Below are 12,319 nucleotides of genomic sequence, written 5' to 3'. Positions count from 1 at the left end.
CAAATAATAATAATAATAATAATAATAATAATAAATATTTTAATGTAACTTTTAGTTTCCAAATTGGGTGTTAAAATTTTACTTTTTTCGTGTAAAAGGCAAAATGAGATAGGTAGAGAATGAATGCAGAATCAAGGTTCATATGAATATTGTACCAATTTTTCTAAAAAGACTAGAAAAAATATTCAAAGTTCAGCATATTTAAATACAGAAAACCTATTTGAAAATTCCAGTTTGTTAAAAGAAAGAACATCTTTGGCCCAGTCAGTGAAAACTGAAGTTATTAGGCTATAAAGATGGGGCGGGGGTGGGGGCAACTAAACTTTCAGATGTTTTCTATTTTTTTAATAAATGCTGCTATAACTTAAGTTTGGAAAGACACTGGGAGGTTAAACACTTTTGAAAAAGCACTTTTCTTTCCATAGCCTACTTATAAAGTTTGCTGTCTCTACTGGCATAAGGGAAGAAAGAATAAAGTTGGTTTCATATTGTTAGTTTTGGTATTTCTTTGCCCCATACCAAATCCTCCCTCCCTCAAAACAAGCAAATTAAAGCAAAAATAAAATAATATAAAGAAAAGGAAAGGAAAGGAAAGGGAAAAAAAATAATCTCATCCAGTTCTCAGAGCTTTATATAACACTGTACAAAATTATCATCACTTAGGCTTGATTTTTTTCACCAGCCCTAAATTTTTATAGTCATAATATACTATTCCAGAACCTTCTGTGTAACTACTTGATGATTTCCAGTCTGCAAAAGAGCACAGATTTTGCTCTGTTGTTATAACTGAACAGTAAGCTGAACAGTATCCACTGCTCACGGAAGACTTGCTCTGTTGGTTGTTTTTTCGGAACACAGAGAAAAAAGGTGACAAGTGATTCATCCTGAGGTGGCATTTGTCAATCCATAAGCATTTACATAAACTCTTCTAGCTACTCTGTGATTTAGATTTGTGCTAATTATAAATGTGGGATCGACCAAAACAAACAATCATCTGGGATACTGAAAGAAATTCAATAAAACAAGATGTGTCCCATACTCAAGGAGAGCCATAAAAATCAAACTGTTGAAGAACGGGATTTAGGGTTTCCTGTTAATTGATCAAAAACGGCGGAGAGAATTGGCTCATCTTTTAGTTGAGACTGAGAAGGAAAAAGTAAACACATTAACCTTAGTAGCAAGAGTGCTGCTCTGAAGAAACTAATACGTTAAAGGAAATGTCATGACAGACAAGATGGCTTTCATCTCATTTGACACCAATGGGCGTGCATACAATTAATAATCCCCAAGGAGTGTTCAAGGGCAAAAATGTAGTTTCCCAGTATAAAAAGCTCACGAGCATTTGAAAAGTATTTGCACTCTGAAATTAAATAAAACCGTAGTGACGGGCTGTGTGTGAGTCTCCCGGTATCAGCTCAAGAGGGCCCTGGGCCTATGCTGGCTCCAGAGAGACGTTGCTTCTCTGGGTGGTTATGTACTGCAGGGCTGGTTGGAAGACAAGTCACAACTGGTAAAGCCAAAGAAAAGCTTCCATTAACTTCAGCTTATCCTAGGGTGCTTGTTCTTGGGAATCTTCAGCTTCCTGAAATACAGAAGTTTAAATGGATTATTCACGTGGGAAGAGTGCATAGAGGTAACATGGAATTCCAAATTACATCTATTTTATCGAATGTGCTCTCCACTGTGAAGGAAACTATTCTTAAACGTACTTGTTCTCCTTCTAATTCAACTTTTAGAAGATGTTTCCCGTTCCTTAACTACATAGCTCTCAGTGTCCTTAATTCATAGCTTCTGCCTTGCACAGACACTCAGATGATCTATAGCTCGATCACACACATGCATGCCTTCTCTCTCTCTCTCTCTCTCTGCCCCTCCCCCACTCTTTTATATAAAAAAAATCAAGCACACAGAAGAATAGAAAAGACAGTGTATAGAATTCACCTGTCACCTAATTTTAAAGCATTTTTTGCCTTATTTTCCCAATATTTATTTGGTACTTTATTATATATAAATACATATATAAATTTATATATAACAAATGTATATATGTATTTATATATAATAAAAAAACAAATATAGGGAAAATAAATTTATATATAACAAATGTATATATAAATGTATATATAATAACTATATACAAATACATATTTAAAATAGGAACATTTTCCTCTATAACCACAATACCTTTATTATACCTAATAAAATTAACAGTAATTCCCTAATATTATCCATATTCAAATTTTCATATTCAAGACTCCCAATTGCCCCCCTCCTAATCTTTTTACAACTACTTTGTTCAAACTAGTATCCATCCAGTCAGGACATGCCGTAACAATGCACCTGATCATGTGAGTTCCTTAAAATTTCTTCTCATCTCAGGGTGCCTGGGTGGCTCAGTTAGTTAAGCATCTGACTTCGGCTCAGGTCATGATCTCACAGTTCATGGGTTAGAGCCCATGGGTTGAGTTCATGGGTTTGAGCTGCCCGCTGTCAGCGCAGAGCCTGCTTGGGATTCTCTCTCTCTCTTCCTCTCTCTTGCTCTGCCCCTCTCCCCCTCTCTCTCTCTCAAAATAAATAAACGTTTTTAAAAGTTTCTTTTCATCTCCATCTTCATTTTCCATGACCCGGACTTGCTAGAGAATCTTCTTGGTTTTTTTGTCTTTGTTTATTTTATTTTTAATGTTTGTTTATTTTTGAGAGAGAGACAGAGCGTGAATGGGGAAGAGGCAAAGAGAGGGAGACACAGAATCCAAAGCAGGCTCCAGGCTCTGAGCTGTCAGCACACAGCCCAACGTGGGGTTCGAACTCATGAACTGTGAGATCATGACCTGAGCCAAAGTCAGACATTCTAACTGACTGAGCCACCCAGGTGCCCCAAGAATCTGCTTGGTTTTTAAAAGACAATAGCCCTTGGTAAAATCTCTCTGATACCAAATTTGTTCTTCTGGGTTTACAATAGAATCATTTTTCTCCATATTCGATTTTATAAGTCCTTGAGACTTTTCACTGAGACTTTAGGCTACAAAAATATGACTCTTTTTGAAAATAATAATAGCAGGCCTATTTCAGAGAATAGAAAAAAATTCCGATCATATGAAAAATAAGTCATCGTATTTTTTAAGCATAATAAGCCTGAAAACTGGTAAAATAAAATTACACGCTACTAAAATGGGATTCCTATTCCCAATAACTAGATGAAAGGAGTTGAAATCAATTCCAAATAGTATAAAAGTTCTCCTGCTAAAATGTCAGGCCATGTCAGAGTTCCTGGGTGGCTCAGTTGGTTAAGCATCCAACTTTGGCTCAGGTCATGATCTCACGGTTCAACAGTTTAAGCCCAATGTCGGGCTCTGTGCTGACAGCTCAGAGTCTGGAGCCTGCTTCGGATTCTGTGTCTCTCCCTCTCTCTGCCCCTCCCCCGCTCATGCTCGCTTGCTCGCTCTCTCTCTCTCTATCTCTCTCAAAAATAAATAAACGTGAAAAAAACTTAATAAATAAAAAATAAAGATTTATTTACATGTTGAAAGTTAATTTATTATTCGTGGTCATGGTAAACATAACCACAAAGCCTCAGATAATCTTAGAATTTTCCACCTTCAACGGCAGTAGGGTCTAACTCCCTCATCCTTTGCACAAAACATACTGAAAGGGGAAGCCATCCATAACACTAATAGAAGACTTTCATCTCCCTGACCCAGCTCCTCTAACGTCACGTAGAAAACACCTAACAGTCCTAAAATCTGGAGGATCCACATTAGAGATGGGCCAGACAAGGAAGCTAAGGAAAGAAATCAACTCATTTATGAACCTCACCATCTAAGAATGTCAGTCTGCGTCTTCTAAATAAACAGAGACCTTTTTATCTTGGTTGAGCCTTTCCTCTTCTTTTCTGTAACAAAGAAGCAGAAACTAATGTTAACAAGCAAGGGAGGTTAAAAAAAAAAAAAAGACAAGGGAGGCAAATCTTACAAAGCTGCGGTTGATGTATTTTCTCCCATGTTTTGGGTAGAATTATATGCATCTGGGAATAGATCCAAAGTTACCACTAGTGCCATCTAAAAATGCACATGCTTCCACATGACCCTGGGTATCTGAACTTTGACATGTTTCAGAATATTTTTGGAGGGAAATACAATTTGGGAACTTGAATAAACCTTAGTTTATCATTAGTATGCTGCCTCTAATTCCATTCCTTATTCAGAAAATACAAAGTTTTATGTTGACCTAGAAGTCATCTTTATTGCTTATATTCTATTCAAGCCCTAACCTCAGGGTTGGGCTCATTGAGCTTCTTCAAATCAATTCCATTTTACTCCAGTAAATATTACTTGAGGGGAAAAAAGAGATGGTGCTGGGACAACTCAAGTACTTCAACTGCAAAAGGATGAATTTGGACTCCCACTTCACTCCATGTGCAAAAATTAACTCGACATGAACCAAAGACCTACTGTAAGAGTTAAAACTGTAAAGCTCTTAGAAGAAAACATGAACTTTCATGACTTTGGATTAGGCAATGGATTCTTTTTTTTTTTTTTAATGTTTATTTTTATTTTTGAGAAAGAGAAACACAGAGTGCGAGTTGGGGGATGACAGAAAGAGGAGACACAGAATCTGAAACAGGGTCCAGGCTCTGAGCTGTCAGCACAGAGCCCGACGCGGGGCTCGAACTCACGAACACTGAGATCATGACCTGAGCCAAACTCAGATGCTTAACACTTAATCCTGGCACCCCGGCACCAGATTCTTAGATATGAATCTATATCTAAGAATATATAGCTTCTGCTATATCCAATAGCAGAAGCAACACAAGAAAAAAATAGATAAATTATACTTCATCAAAACTAAAAAGTTCTGTGCTCCAGAGGACATGAAAAAGAAAGTGAAAGGGCAACCCACAAAGGACAAAAAACCCAATTTTAAATGGGCAAGATATTTGAATAGATAGATCTCCAAATAAGATATACAAATGGCCAATAAACACATGGCAAGATGCTCAACATCATTAGTCATTAAGAAAATGCAAATCCAAACCTCAGGGAGATAACACTCCACACCCATCCATCCGCTGGCTATCATCAAAAGGCCAAACAATAACAAGGGTTGTCAAGGATATGGACAAATTGGAATGTTGCTGGTGGAAATATACAATGGCGTAACTGTTTTGTAAAACAGTCTGGCAACGCTTCAAAAAGGTTAACAGAGTAACCATACATTCCAGCAATTCCACTCCTAGGTATAATATACCCACGAAAACTGAAAACATGCCTACACAAAAATTTATAAATAAATATTCATAGCACCATTAGTCGTGTTGGCCAAAGAGTAGAGAAAATCTAAATGTCCATCGAATGAATGGATAAGTAAACTGTGGTATATACGTGCAATGGAATATGACACAGCCATAAAAAGGAACGAAGTGCCATACGTGGACGAACTTTGAAAATATTATACTGAGTCAAGAAGCAGACATAAAAGGCCACATCGGATGATTCTCCATTTATACGAAATGTCCAGAATAGGTGTAGGAATGCTGGCCATACTGCCTCCATCTTTGCCCTAGCATCTTGCTGTTGTCTGCTTGATGACCTCGTCAGGGATACATGTTCTAGAGTAATGTATAAGATGTAAAAGGTTAATGTATAAACTCTAGGCTCACCTTCTAAAACCAGAATGTCCAGGGAATCTGTTCTGGATTTCAATGGGCCCATTAAGATACCAGTGCAGATAACATAGTTTTCTGCAAACGCATGGATAGTGCCATAAGGTCTGCTAGACATTAGCCACCAGTCACGTATATGCAAACACTCCCCCGCATGTCCAGCTCCTTTAAAGCCAGTAAGCTAAAACGCAGGGCTTCTGAGGAGACTGGCTGCGCAGCTGTCCAGATGGCGGTCCTCCTGATCCTCCCTGTCAGGAAGTCACTTAACATAGAACTCTGCGTATTCTGTATCTCTTCCAGTTTCAAAGTGCCTTCTCCGTCTCGGGGCGGGGCGGGGGGGGGGGGCACTTTACGTTCTCCTTGCCTTCGAACAACAGGCAAATCCATGGAGACAGAAAGCAGATCAGTAGTTGTCAGGGGCAGGTGGAAGTGGAAAATAGTGATGGCTAAAACGTATGGAGTTCCTTCGGGGGTGATGAAAATTCTGGAATTAGTGGTGATGGTTATGTAACTTGGTGAACATTAAAAAGACAAATTTTTATGATAGGTAAATTTCATCTCAAAAAATATATATTTTTCGAGCACCTTATATCAGCATGGCTGACTCTCCTAGGCACTGACTCACGATGCCCCTGCTGCCTGCCCAGCAGATTTTACAAATATACACTTTACATTAAAAAGTAAGGAATAGCAGGGGCGCCTGGGCGGCTCAGTCGGTTAAGCGTCTGACTTCGGCTCAGGTCGTGATCTCACAGTCTGTGGGTTCGAGCCCCGCGTCGGGATCTGTTCTGACAGCTCAGAGCCTGGAGCCTGCTTCAGATTCTGTGTCTCCCTCTCCCTCTGCCCCTCCCTTGCTTGTGCTCTGTCTCTCAAAAATGAATAAATGTTAAAAAAATTTTTTTTAAGTAAGGAATATCCTAGAAGAGCTTCACATAAGCAGATTTTGACAATGTCAAATCCTCCATAATAAAGAAAGCCTCTAATGAAATCTTCTATACAATTAAGAAAGCTTTTGTGGGGGCGCCTGGGTGGCACAGTCGGTTAAGCGACCGACTTCAGCCAGGTCACGATCTCGCGGTCCGTGAGTTCGAGCCCCGCGTCAGGCTCTGGGCTGATGGCTCGGAGCCCGGAGCCTGTTTCCGATTCTGTGTCTCCCTCTCTCTCTGCCCCTCCCCCGTTCGTGCTCTGTCTCTCTCTGTCCCAAAAATAAATAAAAAACTTAAAAAAAAAAAAAAAAAAAAAGAAAGCTTTTGTGAAGTTACCAGATCACACCCTACTTTCTCCATCCTGTGAATCTGAATTCTTTTATAAGATTTACTCGGAGGGAAAAACATCTGTTCAACAATCATTTTGCCCAAGTGTAAAATACCAAGAGTCACGATAGAAGAGGGTTAGAAGAAGACTGCCCAGAACTGCCCAGCCTTACGATTTTATCTCCACCACTTTATGAGCTCTTTCGGCCCATCGCTTTTTCCGGAAATGCTGGACGAGGACCACCACGATTACTATTATGACCATGAGGGCACAGGCAGAGCCAATGGCCAGAGCCAGGAAGTAGATCTCAGAGAAGCGTACTGTAAGGACAAAAAGAGGATGTCATGATTCTCAAAAGAGAAAGAATATGATGAAACCTAACGATATAAGAGGGATGTAGTTTCAGCATTAAATGGAATCTTCCTTTCTCCTACCATACGATCTTGTGAACTCTAGCAGCAGTAAGGAAGCTATGAAGGCTGCTCTCGTGGTTCTCAAACTATGGTCCCACAAGTAATAGCAGCACTCTGCAGAACTTTGAAATGCAAATCATCAGGGCCACCTCAACCTCCTGAATTGTAGGTGGGGCCCAGCAATCTGTTTTAACCTGTCCTCCAGGTGATTCTGATGCTAAGATTCCGAGAACCACGGAGCCAGTAAACCACCCAGTAGGGTAAGGCTATTGCTGACCTAGCCAAACCCATCGTCCAAACTGTTTCTCCTAGATTCCCTCTCACCTCTGGCATTCATCCGGTCATTTATTCAGATTTATTAAGGGCCTACTATGTTCAGACATTGCAACGGAAATACAAAGCCAAAAAAGACGTTACCTTCAAGGAACTCATACCCACTGGGAAGACAGGCAAGTAAATCTGTAACTATAGTCCAGTAGATAAAATGATGCAAGAGGGAACCCAGTGGGAAAGGTCCCTAACACCAGGCAGAATCTGTGAAGCCTGGGTCTCCTGCCTTTTAATTTTTTAATGTTTATTTATTTTTGAGACAGAGAGAGACAGAGTGCAAGCAGGGGAGGGGCAGAGAGAAAGGGAGACACAGAATCCGAAGCAGGCCCCAGGCTCTGAGCTGTCAGCACGGACCCAGACGCGGGGCTCGAACTCACAAACCGTGGGATCACGACCTGAGCTGAAGGCAGACACTTAAACCCACTGAGCCACCCAGGTGCCCTGATTTCTGACTAAAACTTCAATAAACCCTCAGAGCCAGGAAGGACTTTAGAAAATGTCTAGCCCAGAAGTTCCCAGCCTGGAGTCTGTGACAGAGGATGGGAAGAGAGCCGGGCCACAAGCCCACAGACTCTGTGTCATAGTGTGTGTATGTGTACACTTTTGTGGGAATCAGAGCCACGACTTTCATTAGGTTCTCAGGGTAGTGACCACAATACGTTTAAGAACATGTGTTCTTGTCCAACCTGTTCCTGCAGGTTACACGCAGATGAATTCAGAAACTGAGGTCCAAAGACATTCCATTACGTCTGTTGGTACTCAACTGACTTCTCCAAGGTCACGCAGCCCTACTGATGGAGCCCTGAAGGATGACACTAGGAATGAAAGGAGGAAATCCTACTACTCTACAGGTAGTAATATCATGTGTTAGTTAAGAGCACCCGCCAGAGACAGCTGGGTGAAAATGCCAGCTCCACAATTTATTAGCTATGTGATTTGGGGTAATTAACTTCTTTGAGCCTCAGTTTCCTCAATGTATCAAACAGAGACAACAATATTCATTTATTGAGTTCTTATTTAAAAAAAGACATTCGTATCAATTGGTTCCACGCTGTGCCCACACATAATAAACACTCACTGTACGGTAGTTATTATAATTTTCAGTGCAAAAAAAAAAAAAAAAAGTTTTTTTGGTGCAATTCAGAGTTTGGGGAATTTTTACATTCATTGTCTCATTTTTCCTTCACCATAAGCCTCGCTAGATTATTCTCACTGTAAGGAAAGGAAAAAAAGATTTATTGCCAACTGGTAAATGATAGCAGTGATTCAAGCCCAGATTTACAACTCCTAAGTTTTATGGTCTTATCTGCACAGCTTCCGGGTTTTCCTTTTTATTTTTTTCCCTTCTTTTTATTTTATTTTTTTAATATAATTTATTGTCAAATTGGCTTCCCTACAACACCCAGTGCTCCGGGTTTTCCTTTATAAGATTGCAAGCACTACAATGCATTAGTCTAGGGTACAGTTTTGGAGTCAAAGATGCTTGGGTTTGAGTTCCAAATGATTCCATTCCCTCAGCTCCATGAATTCAGACAAACGACTTAACCTCTATGAACCTCAACTTCCTCATTAGTAAAATGTGGGGCACTAAGAGCACAAGAAACTGATGCGATATATAAAGATTAAATAACATATGCAAAGCCCCTGACACGTGGGAGGCACTCAATAAATGATCACCACCATCACTGGCATCCGCAGCCTAGGGTGTAAGGATTAAGTGAGATAGTACGGGCCAAGCACAGGACAGTGCCTGGCACAGAGTAGGTACTCGGTAAGCATCCTGTGAATAAGCGAGTGAATGAACAGATCTACTGTTAGCCTTTTATCAGAGAACTGCTTCCTCTCCCTTTTACAATCTCAATGCCACTTCTGTAACAGATTCCGCAGTCTGCTTGCTTAACTTTCTGTTTCTTTCCACAGACAAACAAAGCCTTTCTCTTTTTACCCCAGGACTCTTCAGTCTCCCTCTGTAGATTCCAGACCCGAAGGGCTAGCCCTTCTCGCTACTCTTTCAGCCGTCACAAAAGACCACCCCTCTCCTTTCTATAAGCTCTCAAGCTTCCCAAAACCCTTTTCCCCTGTGTGACCTACCAGTGTGCACGACGCTCAGCCGAATCTCCCCTATCAGCCCATCAACGTCAGGTGGGTTCTTCACCTGGCAGGTGTATGTCCCATTGTCGTCAAACTGCAGCTTCCAGAGGATGATGGAGACGTCGTACCGCTCAGGGTTCCCGTCCCAGACCACTCGATCCTTGAAACGCCCACTCATGGGTTTGAAGGGATCCACATGGTAGTAGAATACCTACAAGGCAGAAGCGGCCAAAAGTCTTGCTATTCAGTGCCGGGGCACGGAGGCTGAGAAAGGGGAGCCAGCCTCACTGCCCCATATGCAGCTCTCTTCCAAGAACCTCTTGCTTTCCCCTTGATGGACCTCTCAACTCTGCCAGTCATTCTCTGCCAAGAATCGTGTCTCAGCTTTACCCTGTGCTTATTGCTGAGAAAAAAAACACAGGCAGGGCAAGGAGAAATGGACCGGCTTGTCTCCCCAACCAGGGGTCCCCGGGCCTATGACAATAATCTACTTACAAACTGCTCGGGGCCCCCATCTCGAGGACGGAAGTTCCAGGTCACTGTTAGAGCATCACCCACGGGGGCAAAGCTGGAGAAAGTGCATTTTAACCGAACATCTGTCCCGTTGACAGCCTCCAGCACTTGGGAGGTGTAAATTTCCACAGCTGCTATAGGCCAAAGGGCTACCAGAGAGAAAGGGAGAAAGGAAGATGCAGATTAAGAGAATTTCTGCCGACGCGGCCAAAATAAATGTCTGAGTGAGTCTTGTAAAGAAGTCAATGTCCCGGATCTCAAACTTACTCCATCCTGAGTCTGCATGCTCCCACTTACGTGCAACCGTGACTCAGAATGCCACATGGCGAGCCTTCTCGGTGCTCTCAACTTTCTCCATAGTGCGATACCCTAGCCTCACGGTCCCCGCTCCCACACTGTTGGAACCAACTACAAACGTCGGCAGATACAATTGAAAGCACAAACGAACAAAAATCAAAACTAATCGTAGCATGGATTAGACATGTATTCAGATGAGGCATTATGTATTGTATGTATAATGGTCCCCTAGAAGGCAAGTTGTCCAGAAAGGGTCCTTGATTTCATACTGTCCCCAATCTTCTGCAGAAATTGAAATTAATTAAGCCCGGACAGCTTCTGTTTGTCTGCACCCCTGGAACCTTTACACCACGTGGCGCTTTTTTTTTTTTTAACCAGGATATTTACATTTAGAATGTGCATATTGGGGCAGTTTCAAAATCACCGTGGGTCTCTCTCCTTAAGTTTCTCAGCTTTCCCAGGGCTGCTGAGAGTCCCAGACAAGACACACAGAAATCCAAGCGCCTGATCCTGCCTGCAGTGGGAGGTTGAGAGTGGCCACAAAAAAAAAAAAAAAAAAAAAAAAAAAAGGAAAAAAAAATGGTTTGTAACCTGAGATTAGAAAGCCCTCTCTGTGCCTGAATCACTAGCAGCCCAAACACACCTAAACCTGTTTGTCCAAAATCAGTTCTCCAAAAACAACCCACCAACTTCGGTTTCAGCAAAGTCAAAACCTAAAGTGAACGGCAACCGTGGCTCAGGCTTCCAAGCAACACTCTTGCGACCACCTTGCAGGGTCCGCCGTGAAGGAGGAAATGGCGAGGGACCCCCCCCCCACCACCCTCACCCCTCCCGGCAGCCCTTACCTGTGAGCTGCACGCCAAGGAGAAGCAGCCCAGCACGCCAAGTGCTCTTGCCATACATGAGGGAACCCAGCCCTGGCCCCAGAGACCAGACCGGGCAGACCGAGGGCTCCAACACCCTGCCAAGGCCGCTCCAGTAAGAACTGGCACCTCGTTTTCCCAGAGAGAAGAGCCAGTCCCTCACCTATGGGAACCTGAGCTCCAGTGCCTGTGACTCATCCCTGCTCCGCCGCTGCACTTTGCTGGAATGAAAGGTGGGGCCTCAGCTCCCTACGCCCTCCTCCCTTTCCTCCCTCCCGCCCTCTGCGCTGCAAGCGGTCCGCACACAGTTCCAAACTCTGCGGTCCTCTCTTGACTTTGCAGTTAATCGGCCTGGGCTCTGGCCTCTGGATGGCCTCAGAGACAGCCAGAGGAGGTGGTGCCAGCCTGAAACGTCCCAGGCTGCTTTGGGTTTGGCACGCGCGCGCGCGCGCACACACACACACACACACACACACACACACACACACGGTTTTTTCTAATCAGGCTTCCTGCTCGCCTGCGAAGTGAACTGTTGCAACCACCTTGCAGTGATTGCCCTTCCCAAAGCACCTCCCTGGGGCCGCTTTGGCCTGGACTGGATTCACAGAACTCCAATCAGAATTCCTTAAGACCCTCTCCAGACAAAAAGTCCTACAGCGTAGACATTTGAGCCAAATGTTACCACAAGGATCTCTGCACCTTTTCCAGCTTGTAGCTTTCCCTGAGACCCAGGGGGGGGGGGGGGGGGGGGGGGGGAGAAACTGACCGAACAAATGTCAGTGTTTTAATGACCCCTTCACTTGGAAGAATTTAAAGAAGCAGAACACCGTCCCTGCTCACTTACCATCTCGGTCCAGTTTGCAGGTACTTTTCTGCTTCTTTCTTCATCTCCACAATAC

At 42.8% G+C, this 12,319-nt stretch overlaps 1 protein-coding gene across 1 annotated transcript; it reads right to left on the bottom strand.

The window, feature by feature from the left end:
- Positions 1-613: 613 nt before the first annotated feature.
- On the bottom strand, positions 614-11,832 carry MPZL2 (myelin protein zero like 2). The gene is made up of 6 exons (XM_049612691.1): positions 11,403-11,832; positions 10,243-10,409; positions 9,748-9,958; positions 7,086-7,233; positions 3,814-3,889; positions 614-1,582 (listed from the first exon to the last, which is right to left on the bottom strand). Exons 1-5 carry the CDS (start codon positions 11,458-11,460, stop codon positions 3,826-3,828), a joined length of 648 nt encoding a protein of 215 aa, XP_049468648.1. The 5' UTR covers positions 11,461-11,832; the 3' UTR covers positions 614-1,582; positions 3,814-3,825.
- Between the last annotated feature and the right edge of the window lie 487 nt (positions 11,833-12,319).

This window comes from Panthera uncia, chromosome D1, assembly GCF_023721935.1.
Source record: "Panthera uncia isolate 11264 chromosome D1, Puncia_PCG_1.0, whole genome shotgun sequence".
NCBI lineage: Eukaryota > Metazoa > Chordata > Mammalia > Carnivora > Felidae > Panthera > Panthera uncia.
The sequence above is the reverse complement of the archived record's forward strand: the minus strand, read 5'-3'. Positions and strand labels throughout refer to the sequence as shown.

Coding starts and splice junctions, on each gene's coding strand:
- MPZL2 (XM_049612691.1), bottom strand. CDS start 11,460: ATGTATGGCAAGAGCACTTGGCGTGCTGGGCTGCTTCTCCTTGGCGTG. Junction 10,410..11,402: donor CCTTGGCGTGCAGCTCACAG/GTAAGGGCTGCC, acceptor TCTCTCTGGTAG/CCCTTTGGCCTATAGCAGCT. Junction 3,890..7,085: donor AAAGTGGTGGAGATAAAATC/GTAAGGCTGGGC, acceptor TCTTTGTTACAG/AAAAGAAGAGGAAAGGCTCA.